General features: G+C 47.7%; 1 protein-coding gene across 1 annotated transcript in view; it reads right to left on the bottom strand.

The window, feature by feature from the left end:
• grin3a (glutamate receptor, ionotropic, N-methyl-D-aspartate 3A) overlaps positions 1-19,945 on the bottom strand; it is a 106,540-nt gene that overhangs the window by 71,284 nt on the left and 15,311 nt on the right. The window contains exons 3-4 of the mRNA XM_060038834.1: positions 6,121-6,811; positions 2,279-2,662 (exon numbers count right to left, since the gene is read on the bottom strand). Coding sequence (XP_059894817.1) covers positions 2,279-2,662; positions 6,121-6,811 — 1,075 coding nt within the window. The remainder of the gene's footprint in view (positions 1-2,278; positions 2,663-6,120; positions 6,812-19,945) is intronic.

Raw genomic sequence — 19,945 nt, 5'->3', positions numbered from 1 at the left:
TGGTTGGTAGGGGGTCAGGAGGTTAGAAAGATAGGAAGGTGCAAGATTATGTTGTGCTTTGAAAGCAAGGAGAATGATTTTAAATTGAATACGGTATTCCAAAGGGAGCCAGTGTTGATGGTGGAGGATGGGAGTGATGCGTTGCCAGGGCCTAGTGCAGGTGAGAACTCTTGCAGCGGAATTTTGAACGCATTGTAGTCTGTTAAGAAACGAAGAGAAGGGCATTGCAGTAGTGTTGTCTGGAGGATATGAAGGCATGAATCTCAGCAGTGGTGGGATTAAGTGAGGGGCGGAGTTTGGAAATGTTTTTGAGGTGAAAGAAAGCTGTTTTGGTGACGTTTTTTATGTGATGAGATGGTGGAATCTATACAGACACCAAGGTTTTTAACTTCAGAGGTGGTGTTGGTGAAAAAGCCGGGGATGGATAACTGAGAGTGTTTACGTTTTTTCAACATGACTGGGCCCCGTTTCCCGATATCGATGGATCTTCGCTCGTAAAATGGTTTGAAAGGTGGATCTTTCGAACCATCGATAATTTCTTTGGAGCGTTTCCCGAAACTCCTCTTAACGTGAACGCGCATTCGCTGCACTCAAGACGATCGTAGGATTGTACCTGTCCACTGACATGGTGCTGAAACGGGCTATGACGCAGGGGGAGACGCAGGAATGTCGGAGGAAAATGGGGTTAAAAAGGGTTAAAATACCTCCCCATCAAGGCCAACCGCAGAGTAGCCTACGAAAAGAATAGATTGCAATAATATGAATGCTAAAGATATTAAAACACAATTGATTAAGCCTAGGCCGACATATATATCAGTCCTAATCCTGAGCGCACGATCGGGAGGTGGAAGTTGCGCTTTAGATGCCTTCACAAGTCCAGCGGAGGGCTCCAGTTTTCGCCGGCCAAGTCATGCGCTGTGATATGTGTGACAGCTATGTTGCACAACATTGCAGCTAAGGCCGGGGTAGCTTTGGTTGAACCAGAGGACATTGAGGACGATGACGACGAGGAAGATTGGTGTAAGGACGGCCTCCCTCATAACTACGCGGCTGGCATGCATGTCGAAGAGTGATTGAGACTTTTTTTTAACCCCCTCCACCCTCCCACATGTCACTAAACATTCCCGTCAACGTGACCAATCCCCACCATACCCCAGCCTTTTGCCTGCTCCTTTGCATTTTTTTTTATATTTTATATTTTTATTATTTTTTTATTTAATTTTTTTTTACATTATTTTAGGCTACGTTTTATGAGTAGCCTATGTCAGTCTGCACAAATCCCCCCCACTTTCTCTCACACATTTTAAGTGCCCTGCCTGCTCAAACATTTCCTGGACTGTCTCTCTCAAACTAAGAACATAATGGCCCACATTAGGCTCTGACGCACGTGATACACCATTACCAATGTGTTATAATAAAACGCATTCAATACTAGGAATGTCCGCTGGCTACGCCACTGAGGCTATAGTAGGCTAACGAGGCTCTTAGCGTCCTACGAATACCCCGGAGCACTCGTTAGCTACTCGTGACTCGTGAGCGTTTTTAAGAGGTTCGTTACCAAAGATGCTTTCGGGAAACGGTGTGGAAACTGTACGATGCTCGTACGACCCACTCTGCGATCCACTTAGGCTAAAGATGCTTTCGGGAAACGGGGCCCTGGTGTGGCAATGAGAATGGCTTTTGTTTTGTTATGGTTTAGTTTGAGAAAGTTCTGTGTCATCCAGTTGCTGATGGCATCCACTGTGTCAGTATTCAGAAGTCACTCCTGTTAACATTTTGTTAATGTTGTTCAGGTGAAGATCCTGATTACATTGTGCTAGTGTTGTTTTGCTGTCACTCCTAATTCCACCCTCTCGGTATTCAGGTGTCACTCCTGATCACACTGTGTTAGTGTTGTTCAGGTGTCACTCCTGATCACACTGTGTTAGTTTTGTTCAGGTGTCACTCATGGTTACACTGTGTTAGTTTTGTTGAGGTGTCACTCCTTGTTGCACTGTGTTTAGGGTAACAAACTCTTCAACTTTTAATATAGTTTAGTGTCACGTAAAGTGCAACTGTATGGGTCCACAAAACCTTAATTGAAATATGAAATCCGAAATGAAAAATACTCTTCTTCAACCACAGATTTACTGCAAATCATAAACATTCCTCTCAAGGGTGACAGCAGCCTTTGTGTGTGTATATCTGTGTTTATATGTATACATGTCTAGATGCTGGTCCGTCTGTTAAATGGCAGACATGTCCGTGCGGTACGTCCTGCAGTACAGAATGTACACACCTTGGGGTCGTGGATGCCGGACAGCTGCTCGTAGGTCTTCTCGCCCACCATGACGGCGGCCAGGTTGGCGGTGTAGGTGGACAGGCAGAACAGGCAGAAGATGGCCCACAGGTTCATCAGCAGTCGGCCCGTCCAGCACTTGGGCGGCTTGATGGCCACGGTGCGTCCAAACAGGATGGCGTAGCACACGTTGAGGGCGGAGGAGAAGGAGAAGACGCGCTGGCGGTTGCGTCCGCGGGGGGTCATGCCGAAGGGGCTCTGCCACTCGTACAGAGTGAGGAAGACTGCGGTGACGTGCAGCGACACGAAGATGCCCAGCCACATGGACCAGTGCAGGGGCCACATGAAGGCCCCGATTGGGGCAGCTGTGTCCCGTGTACGCACCTGTTGGGGGCGAGGGGGGTGACAAGGTCAGAACCTCCTGTGCTCTGCTCTTATTGGCTGATCAACACCTACATAGACCAGCAGAGCCGAGGTTAGAACCTCCTGTACTCTGCTCTTATTGGCTGATCAACACCTTCACAGACCAGAAGAACCGGGCTTAGAATTTGCTGTTCTCTGATCTTCGGTGAGGTTTCACTTTCTGTCCTCTAGACTCTGATCATATCCACCAGGCCATACCCCTTCCTGCTACTAATGACGTCTGATCCACTGGTTGGCTGTGTTTGGAGTTTAAACAAACTTACCAAACTACTATCATTCAATCATTCAATTCCTGCTGGAATAGAGGAAGATATCTTTTTCCCTGCTACTTACGATAAGAAGTCATCATGTAAGACAATAATCTACCATTGTTGCATTGCCATTTAGGACAAAATAGTACCAATTGACAGTATTTCCAACTATCGAATATATTCACGTTTTCATATATGAAACTTATCATGAACCAGGGCATAACAAATAAAGGTGGATTGAAGTGTAATCAATGGTGGTCTGAACAGGCTGCGCGTCAGGCCCTGTCACAGCGAGCAGAGGAGAGGGAAGAGGGGAACACTGCAGAAGGACTCGGAGGTCAAAGAGAAGGGGACGTGGGGAGCAGACAGATGGAAACTGAGATGAGAGGAGAGGATAGGGGAAGGGAAGAGAGGGGAGAGGACGAGGGGGAGGGGAGAAGAGGGTGTTCGGTGGAAAGAGAGGAAGAGATGCTGAGCAAAGGGGAGAAGGGAGAGGAGGGGGGAGAAGATAGCTGGTTGAAAGAGAGAAGAGATTCTGAGCAGAGGGGAGGGGGAAGAGGAAGGGGGAGGAAGGGTGGGAGAAGATGAAAGGAAAGGTGAGGAATGAGGAGGGAGAGCAGAGAGGAAAGGATGGTGATTTGGAGTTGAGCTGAGAGGAGGAGACTTGGAGTTGAACATCTGTCAGGGGGAGACACTCGGTGACGGTGATTGGCCGTCTAGCTCTCTTGAGATTGGGTCAGAAGCACACACGTACACACTGCAAAACCAAGCGGGAAGAGAGGAAGAGATGAAAGCAGAGGTAAAGGAATGACAGAGTAAACGAGAGAGACAGAAAGGCAAAAGGACAGACTCAAGGTAAGAAAGAAGGATTAAGCAAATAAGAAAATGAATAAATGAAACAATTGTTCTCAGTCTACCTATAGGTCTCCTTGAACAAGACACTCTGACCCCTGCCTGCTCCTTAATGAATCGTATCAAAAAGATGGATGAAAACCAAATAGGGAACGACCAGAAAGAGAAGGAAACAAAGATAAGTAGAAACAATCAACCACACCAACGTGAGAAAGGAGCGGAGAGGTGGGGAGACAAAGAGAATGAAAAAAGAGGTGGAAGAAACAGCAATAATAACTAATAATACTAATAACTATTTTGATAATAGATCAAATTCAGTGTCACATTTTATTGTGATTCTCATCTATCCCAACGGATTCCAGGTTTGAGCATGCATGCGTTCGACAAGTACGGAAGCGCCAGTTTCACGGGACTGCGCCCCCTTGTCGTGCCGCTTGACAGGACGCTGAGCCTCCTCTCTGCCCGCTCGCCTCTCCAGTGAGAATGCATTATCAGGCCCGACAAACGCCTCCCGTGTGAAAAGCCCTTTTTGGCACCTGAAGCTGAGTCCTGCACTGGTTTGGGTGACCCGCACAATTTGGATGAAACGAGTCGGGTCGGACGCCTGAACAGCGCGGGTCGGGCGCGGGTTTTGCGACTGCGAGAGAGACTTCACCGGTGCTGGATATGTTAATCAGGAGTGGAGGAGTCAACTAAAACCGTCAACAGCGGATGATGTGCTTTTTTTGCACAACAATCTAAAGCACCAAGCCAAACACCAGATAGTGTAATTCACGTTTAATGTTTCTAATTTTCCATTAGGTGCGGGTCGGGTGTCGATATCAATTTTTAGCGGGTCTGGTCGGGCTACTGTCGGAACACAGTTCTGATGCGGTTTGTAGTATTGCGGGTACGGGCGGATGCGGGGTTTGTAAAATAAGACCCGTGCAGGAATGACTTGCACTGGCACACTAGCCGAAGGTCGGAAGAACGAGGCAATAGTTTGCTTGCTCGTTGTAAACGCACATAGCAGGTTGTGTGAAATCTTTCTCCTTCGAACAGACGTTTATAATAATAATAATAATAATAATAATAAATTTCATTTATACTGCACTTTATATTCAAGAATCTCAAAGTGCTTCAGAGAAAAAAATACCAAAAAACTATTAAAAAAAGGGGGGACCTCAAAGAAAGTTTAGCTGAATGCTCTTTTAAAGAGATGGGTTTTGAGGTTCCGTTTAAAAAGAGCTGTAGTCTGTGGAGCCCTCAGGTGGTCAGGGAGGGCGTTCCATAGTCTAGGGGCAGCAGCAGAAAAGGCCCGATCACCCATGGTGCACAGCTTCGTATGTCGGGTTTGGAGGGTGTGAGTGGATCCTGAACGGAGTGTACGTGAGTTTGTCGGGGGGGTGAGGAGTTCCTGAAGGTAGAGGGGGGCAAGTCCGTGAAGGCACTGGTGGGTGAGGAGGGAGACCTTGTACTCAATTCTGAGTGAGACAGGGAGCCAGTGCAGTGATTTCAGGATGGGGGTGATGTGGTCATGCTTGCGCACCCTCATCAGGACCCTGGCAGCACTGTTTTGAATGTATTGGAGCCTCTGGATGCTCTTGCCAGGGATCCCAATGAGGAGTGCATTGCAGTAGTCCAACCTGGAGGAGACAAAGGCATGGACGAGCTTCTCTGCATCAGCCAGGGTGAGTGATTGGCGGAGTTTGGCGATGTTCCTGAGGTGGTATAAATCTGTCTTATAGAGGTGTTTGATGTGGGTGTCAAAATTAAGTTGTGGGTCCATTTTAACACCGAGGTTGGTGACGGATGTGGAAAGGGGGACGTTTTTGCCAGAGAAGGTGATATTGGTGATGGTGGGGGAGCGGAGCTGATGTGGCGTGCCAACAAGGATGGCTTCCGTTTTATGGCTGTTAAGTTAAGTTAAGTTATGTGCGCTCGATAATCTCTAGGACCCTCCCCCTCGACACATTAACCGGCCATTCCCTATCCTTCTTACACTCATTGGCCCGCTAAAGATTCCAGATTCATTGACGCGCCCCTTCCACGTTTAACGTGTAAAAAAAAAAGAGGGCAAATGGAAAATTCGGTCGCACACTCTCAAATTTTGGTCTCAAAATGCGACCATTTGGTCACAGTCTGGAGCCCTGGAGACAGAGAAGGTTAGAGATGGAGAAACAGACAAGGGAAACAGAGACGAAAAGAGACATGTTTACATGTTGGGTGGACAGAGTAAACTAATCCCAGAAAAAATAAACACCAGAGAAGAACAAAGAAACAGCCAAACAACAAAGCAGAGGAGGAAGAGAGCAAACAGAAACAAGCTCGCCGTACCAGGATGCCCAGGCTAGTGGAGAAGAAGGGTGAGGTGAAGTCGATGACCTGGCTGCGGGCCGAGTTGATGCTGAAGGAGGTGACGGCCATGTGGGCCGCCCCGCTGAGCAGGTCCCCCACCAGGCCTGTCCATCGCCCATTCTTCATGCCCCCGTACTTCCCGTCGCCCACGATGTACAGGTCGAAGGTGAAGCCCATGTCCTCGGCCAGCTTCTCCAGCAGGTCGATGCAGTAGCCGTAGCAACACTTCTTCAGGCGGGTGGGCACGGTGCCGTTAGGGCCCGCCAGGTTTTGGAAGAGGCCCTGCAGGCCGGCCGTGTCGTTGGTTAGGGGGTCCAGACACAGCTGGCCGGCGGGGCACATCCCGTCGGTGTCCACCTCCCGCGTGAAAACAAAGGGGTGCTCAACCAGCGTCACCACCCGCATGTGGAGGCGGGCTGAGCGCCGCCAGTCCCCGCCCCCTCCCCCACCCCGGAGCGCCGGCCACACCCCCTGGTCCATCAGGACACGCCCCTGGCGCCATCGGCCAAGCCGGGTCCAGGTGGGCTGGCCCAGGGGGTCCAGCTGGAGGGACCAGATGAAGTGGTGGGCCTCGGACACCACGCTCTGACCGGCGTCCAATGCTCCACCAGGACCACCGCCCCGGGAGATAAAACCACTGTGGCCTTCAAAGGACGAGTTGGACAGGAACCTGGAGAGGGAGGGAAGAGGGAGAGGGGGAGAGGGTGGGGGAGAGGGGTGCAGGATGGAGGGAGAGAGGTGGAGGGAGAGAATGCAGAGACGTTTGTACTGATCCATGTGTCGGTAACAAATTAAAAAGCCATCGTCAAATTAAATGTCTTAACTAAATGAGCCGGTGTTGGAGTTTGGCAGTTTGAGAGCTGGTTCTTTATGCTGCTGTGGGTTCTGCCATTAGGCTGGCTGGGAACTCACTGTCTATGGCCAGTAAAACACACTCCGCACTTTTGTACAAGAGTACAAAAAAACTTCTCAGTCAGGCAGAGGATAAACTTCTATATTTTGTAACAACAAACTTTTAAATCCTCTTGTCGAACAAATAGCGATTCGAGATTTAGATTTCTGACCGAATAGAGATTTCTGACGGAGCCAGGCAGGCATAGATCATTTGTGGACATCTTCCAGATAGAAGAATGGAATGAGTAATCAATAGAGTGACATGGTATCAACCGCCTCCAAACAGATACTTCTCCTGACATATTATTTATTTATGAATTAGGATAGTGGTGGTGGTGGTGTGTACCTTGGATATAATGAAGGTGATTATCTGAATAAATAATACCGTACATTTCCCTTTCGATTGCTGTCATTCTCTGAGGACTGTGATGATTTATCTATGAATGTTTAAATATGGTTTGATACTGAGATTTATACACAAAATCCTTTAGTTAACGTTATATAATATCACTTTATAGCAAAGATGACTATATTTGTTTTTTTATTTTATGTTTGATCCTTCCAGCCAGTAGTTGATCAGCCCTCCAGCGGGTCTACAAGCTAATGATGAGCTGTCTCTCCTTTGGACTCTAGATCCCCCGGTCCCCTCGTCTCCCACCGGGCTGTAGGGAAAGGCTGACCTGATGAGGCTTCAGAGTGAAGACCCTGCATGCAAGAACCACAGTAAAAAACCCTCTGCCCTCTGGACGCAGCCATCCAGCGCCCCCCCCCCCCCCCGGGCCGGGCCTAAGGGCGAAGCCTGGCGCTGGGTCGTAAAGCGCCGCGCTAACTGATCGGTGTTTTATGAGGTGTTTCATCACCATGCGCCGTTAGCCTGTTCCCGACACCGAGCTGGGCAGAGGGCAAACCGGAGTTACATTTTTTGGAACAACCCCAGCTACACTGAATGATGGTGAATGAGGTGAATGAAATGCACACACGCACACACACACACACACACACACACACACACACACACACACACACACACACACACACACACACACACACACACACACACACACACACACGGGTATGTAGGTGTTTAGCAGGGGTTCTCAGATCTATAACTCAAAGGTCCACAAGATATATTTAAAGGTCAGAGGTCTGGAATGATTGGTGCTAACAAAATACAATTTAATCTGCAGAACTTTAAAGCAAACTACAATCAACTTCATGAAAGGAAAAACAGTCAATAATTTTTATTGGAATTAATTTTGAATGTTTTCTTTAATTAACAGTCTTTATATTAAAAATGGATTTCATTTTGGATGACAAGGAATACAGTGGTGCCTGTGGGTTTCCATCCCTCTATGAATCTACGCTGAAGTGCAGCCCATCTCACACACACGCTCTATGTCATCTCCCACCCTCTGAGGCCTCATCAGCAGCCCGACGTCGTGAGCCACCACCCTGAGCCACTGCATTCTGGACACGCAATGTAGGAGGCCAGAGCAAATCCTAAGGCCTAGACTCAGAAGCATGCAAGAACAACACAACTCCAGCAGTCAACGTTGATGTCAGCGATAGGGAAATAAACCGCATTAAAACCAGGTTAATCTGGGGACAGGATCACTGTGAATTATCTCCAGCTACACTAAATGTCTATACGTCACAAACAATTTATCGATGGTTTTTGATTGATAGAACATTTCTTTAAAAATTAAAAAAATATTCATTAACGTTTTATTATATTCATAACGTAAGATGTAGTAACTAGGTTTGAAAGGTACAGGGTTTGTACTGGGTAAGGCTCTTCTCCAACCCGCTTTCCTCTCTTACTTCAAAATGTAAAACATATTTTTCTACACTTTAGGGTTTAGGGTTCCATTCCCACTGGTAGAGCAGGGCATTAACACTGCCAGGTTAGGGGTTAAATTCCCACTGGTAGAGCAAGGCATTATCACTGCTGGGTTAGGGGTTCCATTCCCACTGGTCAAGGGCGTAACCATGGTTTAGACATTGGGGGGGTCCAATTTTTTATTATTATTTGTTAAGTGCATTGCCTACAATTCTATATTTATATATGAAAATGTGGACATTTAGAATATAGTTTCGAGGACTACATTGACCATTTGAATTCACATCTAAAGGAATAGTGTAATAATGTAATGTCTGCCCCGCCCCCCCCCCCCCCCCACACACACACACACACACACACACACACACACACACACATACACACACACTTTGTTTTGGTTAGTTGCTTACTGACCTTAAACACACCTACCAATTACAATTATGCTCTTCCAGTAGTACTGTAGCAAAAAGGATAGCTTCCAATGGAAAAATACCACATACCCAAAGCATGTAATAATGTAATGTCTGCCCCGCCCCCCCCCCCCCCCCACGCACACACACACATACACACACACACTTTGTTTTGGTTAGTTGCTTACTGACCTTAAACACACCTACCAATTACAATTATGCTCTTCCAGTAGTACTGTAGCAAAAAGGATAGCTTCCAATGGAAAAATACCACATACCCAAAGCATGTTTTTTTAATGTTATTTTAATTAGGACAACTACTGATGTACTTTTGTGATGTACAGACTTTAACAAAAATATTTGCTGAGGACTTTTAAGTCCAGGTTAATTTCTATAATAAAAGTGTGTATTAACAATGAGAAGTCTAATAGTCTAATTGAAATCAGAAACGTGTACGCTCGGCTGCTGGTCCACTTTTATCCGCTTTTTAAGTAACCTTAAATTGTCCGTTACCTCCTCTCCAACACGTTAAATAACGTTACTTACATTCAAATGACTCACCTGATCACCTGCATGTTCAGAGCATGTCCCTGTCTGGCCACTGCTTTCAGCATGCCTGTCTCTCTCCTTCTCTCTCTGTGCTGCCTGCATCGTAACCATGTCATTTTATCAAAAGAACAGCGACTGACCTTCATGAGCTATATTTAATATTCTGCTTTTACGAGGCTACTCGTTTTATTTGCTTACTCAAAGCTCGGTATCAAGTTACTTACTGTCTGAAAAAAACTGCGTATGCTTGGCTGTTGGTCCAGTTTCTTCTGCTTTTTAGGTAACCTCAAATCCTCCATTACTCAACTTTACTTTCTTGGCTCTCACTGAAGAAAGAGTGTGGGGTAACCATGACAACGCAGAAAGTCGCGAGGTGGTTTCAAACTAAATCGCACAAGTGTACAATTAGGAGGGGGGATTCACACACTTAACAAACGGAAATAAATTGAAAATAAATAAGACATAACAGGAGACCGATCCATTGACAGGGTTCATAAAAAGAGAACATATATTTTACATTTTATCCTGCTGTATATTGGGGGGGACAGGTTAGTATTTTCTCAACATTGGGGGGGACACGACCCCCCCAAAGAATGCGTGGTTACGCCCTTGCCACTGGTAGAGCAAGGTAGAGCAAGGCATTAACACTAACGGTTAGGGGTTCCATTCCCACTGGTAGAGGTAGGCATTAACACTAACGGTTAGGGGTTCCATTCCCACTGGTAGAGCAAGGCATTAACACTAACGTTTAGGGGTTCCATTCCCACTGGTAGAGCAAGGCATTAAGGCAAAGCATTGATTACTGCATTGATTCCTGTAATGATCTCCTGTGAGGAGACCATTAATGGTAATGAACGAAATTAAATGAATGAAATAAAATGTTGGCAAATTAAACAACATTGCAAGCCACTCTTGACAAAGTAGCTTTTTGTTCAACGTCCTCTAATCAGTAACTAAAATAATTCCATACAACTGATGTTGCCGTCTTCACTGCTGGCTCATTTTGAATTTTTTTCTACGACTGCTTTGGTTGTCTGATCATAAACTGATCAACATAATCAGTTATTGGTTGCAGTTGAAGATATCGCTGGCCGATCAGTCCGTTCTCAACTTATTAATCAGTTGTGAATATTGTTTTAATTATGTTTATCTGTTTTATATAGGCCGACATACTAAAAAGATCTCTCCTTCAGTCTCAAAACAACTCATTTAGCTCTGTGTCATTTAAATATGTTCAATGCATTGCTTCTGTCAAAAAGAACCATTCCCGTCTAAATGCCTGCTCGTTGTAAACCAGACAACAGAATTTCATATTTTAATTACATTTGTTTGCATTGTTTTATTGTTATGCATTAACACAATTGTTGAATGACAATGAATGAAATAATGAATTATTTATTTCAATGTCCAACAGCATGTCAAATAAAATAGTAAATAGGGGTCGGCACGAGGTATCCTAGCAACGCGGTGACATGCGAATTCCATGGAACATTCACATGGCTAAGATCGGGCGTAGTTGAGACCAGGCTTAAGTCCCGTTGGTGCAACCGGCGTTAGTTCCATTCTAAAGCCAGGTCTTAGCAGTTACGACCAGGCTTAGTTAAGACCAGTTGGTGCAACCGGCCCCAGGTGTTCCTTCATACCAGTTATTCCATGTGTATTCACATATTTATCCCCAGAAATATGATAGAAGATGGGAAATGCCAGCAATGAAGCAAATACTTGATATTGGTCCAATTACAGGAGTGGGGACTCATAAGGCGGCAATCCAAAATAGATTAAATATTTCCTTTGATTGCAGTATACTCTTCATGACTTATTTATACTTTGATTTGCCATTCAAGGCACTCATGGGGAAAAAAAATCAAATATTAAAATGATTAGTTACTCGAGTTACTGTGACATCGCAAATGCAAACTTTCTTAGTTTCACATATAAACCAATATCTTTGAATTAATCTGGGTTAGTGGGGGACTAGAATAGGCCCCAAATATTTAAAGAAGTGACAATTACCCTTCTCTACCACGCTGAAGTTATGAAGCAATTAATGAATGTTGAATAAACGTCTAGTGTGTAATTCGTTTTATAATGTTTTAAGGAAACAGGGATCACATCGGGTTCTGTATTAAATGAGACAACTCGTATTTTTGAGTTGTGTCTTGATGAAGCAAATGATTCATATTGAGGCGGTTAACAGCCAGTCCCCATGGTGAAGGCGCTAGCTAACTATGAGTTTAAATCAGCATGAACATTGCTACTATCCACCAGATACAGATCACAATGAAAGTTTAGCCATGGATATCTCATTACAATGTTCACTAACATCTCACACAAGGCGCTCAAAAAGCTGATGTCGATTTTATAGCAGGTACGTAACAAATATTATGCAACAAAAAGCTAGAAAATAGCCTTTTCCAGGACATTTTATAAATTTGGTGACAATAAAATCCTGGTTTTCCAAGAGGCGTGGAAACCTCATCCAGTGACCACAGCCCAAACAGAGGGTGATTAGGTCTGTATCGCTACCAACACGACAAGGACATTATTGGCCAGCAGCCTCCGACAATGGAGCAGGAATAATCCTCTAGAGAATATCATTTTAGCGGAAATGGGTGAAGGAGACTGGATCAGATAGGATTGTTTGAGCGAGGGAAATGGAGACGGATAAGCCAGTGTGATGTGTCCTGTTCAGACCAGATACCTGGATCACTAAGGTCACTTCAGCTCTCTCTCTCTCTCTCTCTCTCTCTCTCTCTCTCTCTCTCTCTCTCTCTCTCTCTCTCTCTCTCTCTCTCTCTCTATCTCTGCCTGTCTTTTTGTCTCGTTCTTTCCTTTTCACTCAGTCACTTTGTTTCATTTTCTTTGCTGTATCATCAATCCATCCTTCAATCGGCTCTTTTCTGTTCCCACACTTGAAACCACTTTTTGAGCCCCTGTGGATGAACCTTATCTGGGCTCTCTGTGGCTTAATGTCCAGCCTTCCATCTCCAAGCTCATCAGATCCATTCATTTGTTCTCTGTCTGCCAGTGGCTGTGTATGTTTGTGGCTTTCACTTTAAGGCAACAAACTACAATGGTCATGATTTTGGAATATCGCCTAAAAATCAACACAATAATAATTTTCTGCTAAGGTCTTCAGAATCCGTCATAATTTTCTCCTGTGTCTTTATTTTATTTGATGTATCCCCAGTGTGTTGTAGTACCTCTGAACCTGTGCGTTTCCACTGTCCACCTCAAGCCAGACTGTACAAAGTAAGCCCCATCCCCACCAGCCCGTACTTCCTGTCTGACATCCATCACTTCCTGAACACTCCCCGGGGTGGTGGTTGTGGTGGTTGACCCCAGGCCTGGTTGGTGGTTCAATGTCTGGCCAGAGGAGGTCAATATATCTCCCCTGTCACATGGGCCGTGCTATCAGCTGCTCTATGGTGTAGTTCGCATCAGATACGATTTCTATCTGCTGTCTCTCTCCTCCGGGGTCAGGCGGAGGCTGGCCAGCCTCCACCACACCCCCCTCCCCCTGGCCGTTACTCCAGGACAGGCCTCGTCCCACCAGGGCACGGCCTGTCTGGGTCCTTTAGTATGGCGTCCCCCACGACATGTGTCCTCACCTCCTAGCCCCCCCACTGGGCCATGTGCATATACATGTTAAAATGTGGATATCAATTTCAAAATGTGTGTAGTGTATACATTTTTACATTTAGGGGCTTTAGCAGACGCTTTTATCCAAAGCGACTAAATTATTGTGTCAACTTTTTAATCTGTGACTCGCTTCTGGTGTGAGTGTGATTAGCCGTTACAAGCCGGTTTGAAAATCTGCCTCATGTCCCCATGATGTGTGCTGGATAGATCAGTGTACCAGCCGACCAAGTGGACTGTAGCAAACGTTGCTCATCTATCCAACACACATCTAGGTGGACACGCCCACTTGTCAGAAGAGGCCCATTCCAAACGGCTTGCAAAGGCTAATCACACTCACACCTGTGTCAATGACACCTTTACTGGCAAGAGAATTTAGAGGGATTCTGAGGTTAAGGCACCTTTTTTTTTTTCTTCCCTGCTCTTCATCAAAGACCTTTGGAATGCACCCGCCACCCAATAAGCTCTATGTGTTAAAGCATCCACAAAAGAGCCAAACTCCCCCCTGGTGTGTCAACAGAGCTCAACCCTGGGGCCATCTACGCTACGGATTGTGTGTTTGACTTGTTGATTGCTTCCCTCTCTAATCTGCCCCCGCTCCAACCTTTGTCTGTAGCGCCACTCTCTGCTGCTGGCCTGTTAGGCCGTCTGGCTGTCCGTATCTGCACCTCCTGACAGCCCTCTCCCCGCAGCACTGCTCCCCCACCTGCTCCCCCATCTGCTCCCCCACCTGCTCGCCCCCAAAGCCTTCCCCCGGAAGGCCCCGACCCCCCCCTGGGCAAGGGGGGCTGTTCCAGGGAGGCTGTCAACCATAGTCAGCTCATTGATTAGTCTCTCTTCTCAAGGGTGAGTGGTTTGTTGGTGGTCTAACTGGGGTTGTTGGCCTGGGATTGGATCACCCTAAGCACTACACTGGCCTGCCTCCCAGTACAGTTCTCTGTGTGCTGGTGCTGGTAGGATCCCCACGTCCGAAGCCTGGAGGCCTCCTAGCAAGCTGGCCCTAGCCCTACGCGCCCAAACCCCTACCTGCTAATAAAGGAACATTCATTCTAAATAATTTGAGTCATTGACTAATGTTTATGTAAACTAGATGTTGCATAAGCGATTTTATTGAATTCTACTTTAGTTTTAGAATCCCATCATAGAAGCAGAGAGAACCAGATAAAACCAGTTTGGAGCCATGTTCCAGGTGGTGTGGTTCTCATCTGGTGCTGAAGGGTCTGGGGATCGGACTGTCGTTAGCTCACCACCCCCTGACAGCCTGACCACTAGCCTACGTCAAATGACGGCTTCATCACCATGTTAGATCACCTCCACCTGACAGCCTACGTCAAATGACGGCTTCATCACCATGTTAGATCACCTCCACCTGACAGCCTACGTCAAATGACAGCTTCATCAAGCCCCGTCAACACCTCAAGGACACGTGACCTCTGGACCTGTTCGCCTCCACCACCACCACCTCCAATCACCACCACCACCTCCAATCACCACCACCACCACCACCACCACCAATCACCACCACCACCACCTCCGATCACCACCACCACCACCACCACAATACCACCACCACCAACACTATACCACCACCACCACTATACCACCACCACCACAATACCACCACCACCACCACTATACCACCACCACCACTATACCACCACCACCACCTCCAATCACCACCACCACCTCCAATCACCACCACCAACACTATACCACCACCACCACCACCTCTAATCACCACCACTACCTCCAATCACCACCACCACCTCCAATCACCACCACCACCTCCAATCACCACCACCACCACTATACCACCACCACCACCACTATACCACCACCACCACTACACCACCACCACCACCACTATACCACCACCACCACTATACCACCACCACCACCACCACTATACCACCACCACCACTATACCCACCACCACCACTATACCACCACCACCACCAGCACCAATCACCACCACCACCACCTCCGATCACCACCACCACTATACCACCACCACAATACCACCACCACCACTTTACCACCACCTGTCAGGGTGTGTGTGTTTCCCTGTGTTTCCCTCCTGTGTTGATTACTGTTCCCTCCCCTAATGTGTCTCAGCTGTTCCTCGTTGTGTTTGTTATTTAAGCCCTCGTCTTTCCTTTGTTCCTTGTGCTGTCATTGTGGTTGCTTGTGGTTTGCTGTGGTTAGTGTTGGTGGTTAGTCCTGCGTGTTCCGTGTTCCTTGTTCCCTCCCGAGTTCCCTGTTGTCTCCCGAGTTCCGAGTTTCCTGTGCCTTAGCCTTTAGGTTTGAATAAAGTGCAGTTTCCTTAATACCGTCTGCGTTTGGGTCCTACCTACCTACCTGCCTGCCTGCACCCGCAGCCCCCTAACAGAATGACAGCACCAAGTTTGGACCCAGCGGACGCTCTGTTTTTCCGTGAGTTGGAGGATTTGTTGGTGACGATAATCCTGTCTATGGATGGCTGGGAGAACATTCCCAGCAGGAAGGAGCAGGAGGCTGTGTTGGGGCGTATGTGCAGGGCTGTTGCGTCAAGGCCAGAGTTGGAGGACGCCTTACCCGAGTGGGCAGTCGAGCTGCTCAACCCCACAACCTTTTGGCCAGAGAGCTACATGCCACTGCCACCGGACTTTGGTGACCGGCCTAAGCCTCCACGCTCCTGCTCTCAGCCTCTGATTCCCCGCTACCAGCCTCTGCCCCCGGTTCCCTGCTCTCAGCCTCTGATCCCCAGCTACCTGCCTCTGCCCCCGGTTCCCCGCTACCAGCCTCTGCCCCCGGTTCCCAGCTACCAGCCTCCTCCCTTACGGACAATCAGAGTGGGGGTGGTGAGTTTGGGGTACCACCCGGTTCCTCCTGGCACTCCAGCTCCCGCACTGACTCTGGTCCCTGAGCCCTGTCCGGTTCCTGAGCCCACTCCTAGCCTTCCAGAGGGGGACCGGCCTCTTCGCCTGCTTGAGGTGGTCCGCCCCCCGCTCCTGCCTGAGGGGGACCGGCCTCCGCTCCTGCCTGAGGGGGACCGGCCTCCGCTCCTGCCTGAGGGGGCCCGCCCCCTGCTCCTTCCAGAGGGGGACCGGTCTCTGCTCCTGCCTGAGGGGGCCCGCCCCCTGCTCCTTCCAGAGGGGGACCGGCCTCTGCTCCTGCCTGAGGGGGCCCGCCCCCTGCTCCTTCCTGAGGGAGACCGGCCTCTGCTCCTGCCGGAGGGGGTCCGCCCTCCAGACCGTCCAGGGGAGGCACGCCCTCCGTTCCTGCCTGTGGGGGCCCTCCTCCACACCTTGCCGAGGGGGGGTCCCCTTCAAGGCCTTCCACCAGAGGGGACCCGCCCTCTGCCTGGCCTTCCACCAGAGGGGACCCGCCCTCTACCTTGCCTTCCTGAGGGGTCCCGCCTTCCAGAGGGGGTCCGCCCTCTACCTGGCCTTCCTCCAGAGGGGACCCGCCCTCTACCTGGCCTTCCTCCTGAGGGGACCCGCCCTCTACCTGGCCTGCCTCCTGTGGGGACCCGCCCTCTACCTGGCCTTCCTCCTGTGGGGACCCGCCCTCTACCTGGCCTGCCTCCTGAGGGGACCCGCCCTCTACCTGGCCTTCCTCCTGAGGGGACCCGCCCTCTACCTGGCCTCCCTCTTGAGGGGACCCGCCCTCTACCTCGCCTTCGCCGGCCTCCTGAAGGGTTCCGCCTTCACCGCTGCCAGCCTTCTGAGGGGGTTCTGTGCCACTGCAGGTCTCCTGAGGGACTGAGCCCTCTTCGTCCTTGCCGCCGGCCTCCTGAAGGGTTCCGCCTTCACTCTGCCTCTGCTTGCCCCCAGGCCGTCCGCCTGAGGCTCCCTGCCTTGCCCTGGGGCAGTTTTCTGGCCGCCCGCCTGACGTCCCTCGGCTCTGCCCCAGTCCATTTTTTTTTTGATTCCCCCCTCCTGGCGCCCCTCCACCCACCCGTTTTGGGTTTCACTTTCTTTGTTTTTTGCTTGTCGTGGGTCGCCTGGGAGTCGACCCTTAAGGGGGGGGTACTGTCAGGGTGTGTGTGTTTCCCTGTGTTTCCCTCCTGTGTTGATTACTGTTCCCTCCCCTAATGTGTCTCAGCTGTTCCTCGTTGTGTTTGTTATTTAAGCCCTCGTCTTTCCTTTGTTCCTTGTGCTGTCATTGTGGTTGCTTGTGGTTTGCTGTGGTTAGTGTTGGTGGTTAGTCCTGCGTGTTCCGTGTTCCTTGTTCCCTCCCGAGTTCCCTGTTGTCTCCCGAGTTCCGAGTTTCCTGTGCCTTAGCCTTTAGGTTTGAATAAAGTGCCGTTTACTTAATACCGTCTGCGTTTGGGTCCTACCTGCCTGCCTGCACCCGCAGCCCCCTAATACCACCACCACTATACCACCACCACCACTGTACCACCACCGCCACAATACCACCACCACTATACCACTACCACCACCACCTCCAATCACCACCACCACCACCTCCAATCACCACCACCAACACTATACCACCACCACCTCCAATTAGGGCTGGGCAATATGGGCCAAAATGAATATCTCGATATTTTTTTACTATATCTCGATACACGATATATATCTCGATATATATTTTGAATCTCCTCTAGAGCACATCATAAATGCTCGATTCAACCATGTCTGGCATAATGTTACTACATGTTATAATAATTCAAGTATTCCTGAAACATAAGTCTGCATGTAGATTACATGTAACAACATATTGTTTAAACTCATTAGTGCTTTCTATTGGAAGAATTTAGAACTTGCACATAAGAAAAGGAAAATCACAGCAAGTTAGATTTACCAGCACAGCATTTATTCAAACCGTTAATTATTTTCGAGCAAAAACAGAGCTCAAAGCCAAACAAATGTGCATTCAAAACACTGACAAGGAATAATGATCATAATACAAAATTAAATCAAAGTGCACCTTTTTTCCATCATGTTTTTTAGGACTGGTTAACAAAAAGAGAGCTCAAAGCCAACAAAAAAATGCATTGAGCAACCCCTGACAAATAAATAGTAATAATAATTTACTAAATTAAAGTGCATCTTGTTTGCATTGTTCATTACAACATTAAATCCAAAAAATTGTCAAATAATATGTGAAGAAAAGAAGCTAAGGTCAGAAATGTCACTGTAAAACAAACACTTACAGGACAAGAACAATCATGTCACAGGTGTGTGGCAACATATGAAATGAGCTACAGGTTCTGTGCCAAAAACACAAGCCTATCCACAGTTTCAGGCTTGAGAGATGCCCGCTGGCATGTGACAATGTTCCCACTGGTACTGAATACCCTTTCCGAAGGGGAACTGGTGGCAGGCACACAGGCTTGACGTAGGACACTGTGACATAGTCTTCACCTGATAAGGCATCGGTGAATTCGACTAGGGGTTTTAGAGCCCTATTAACGGATTCAAGGACTTCCAGGTCTTGCCAATGAAGAACAAGATGCCTTGTTTTTTTGTCGGAGCCCAAGATTTTGGAAACGGCACGCTCCTGCTCCAGCACCCTCTCTATAATTTTTTTGTCTGGATCCCCACCTGGTAGGAGACTCGCTGATCAGCTGGTGTTCAGGAATGTTCAGCTCTTGCTGAGCTTTGGCCAGGTCTCTCCTTCTTTTCCAGCTAAAAGAGAAGCTGCTCACCACCTTTTTGCATAGGCTGACAGCACGGTCTATCCGGGGGTCTTTCATACTTCTCTCTGAGATTAAAAACAAACAAACATTTTAATGTTATAATATTTGTAAAGAAATCCATAATTCTTCAGCGACATCAAATACATTTTTTCAAACATAATTTATAATTATCTTTTCATCTTTTGTACATTTTATATTTGATTTTAAAATGAACTCTAAGTTCAAATAGTTTTCTTTCAATATACACATGAATATGCATAAATCACATTTTTTTTTTTATTCTAGTCAATTTTAACATGGCTGATAAAAAAAAATCTAAAATAAATGATGACTTTACTACCACTAGGTGGATACCAGTACTCACCAATTGACAGGTGCAGCCGGTGGCCAAAACACTGCAGTCTTGTCCAACCAATCAGGTTACAAGCTTTAACAATGTTGGCCCCGTTATCTGTGGTGATGCTGACTTGACGGGCTTGTTGTAAATTCCATGCTGCCAGTACTTCCTCCAAGCCGTGTGCCAATATCTCGCCGGTATGATCTTCCGGGAAAAAGCTTGTTTGAAGGCACGCGCTCTTCAACTCCCAGTTGGCAATGTAGTGTACTGTGAAACTTCAATAAGGATCACACGTCCTGCTCGGCCACAAATCGGTGGTCGACGCGTAAAAAGTCACGTCTGTGAGCGTGTGGGCCAGCTTCTCTCTCTCTGATATGTATAGCTCTGGTAGAGCTTTTTCGGCAAAAAACTTGCGACCAGGCAACTCATATTTAGGGTCAAGCGTCTTAACGAGGTTTTTGAAAGCAGGCTTTTCAACGACACTTATTGGGGACATATCTTTGGCT

Source organism: Gadus macrocephalus, chromosome 19 (genome assembly GCF_031168955.1).
Source record: "Gadus macrocephalus chromosome 19, ASM3116895v1".
In the NCBI taxonomy this organism is placed as follows: Eukaryota; Metazoa; Chordata; class Actinopteri; order Gadiformes; family Gadidae; genus Gadus; species Gadus macrocephalus.
Note: the sequence above shows the minus strand (reverse complement) of the source record. Positions and strands in the feature narration are given on the sequence as shown.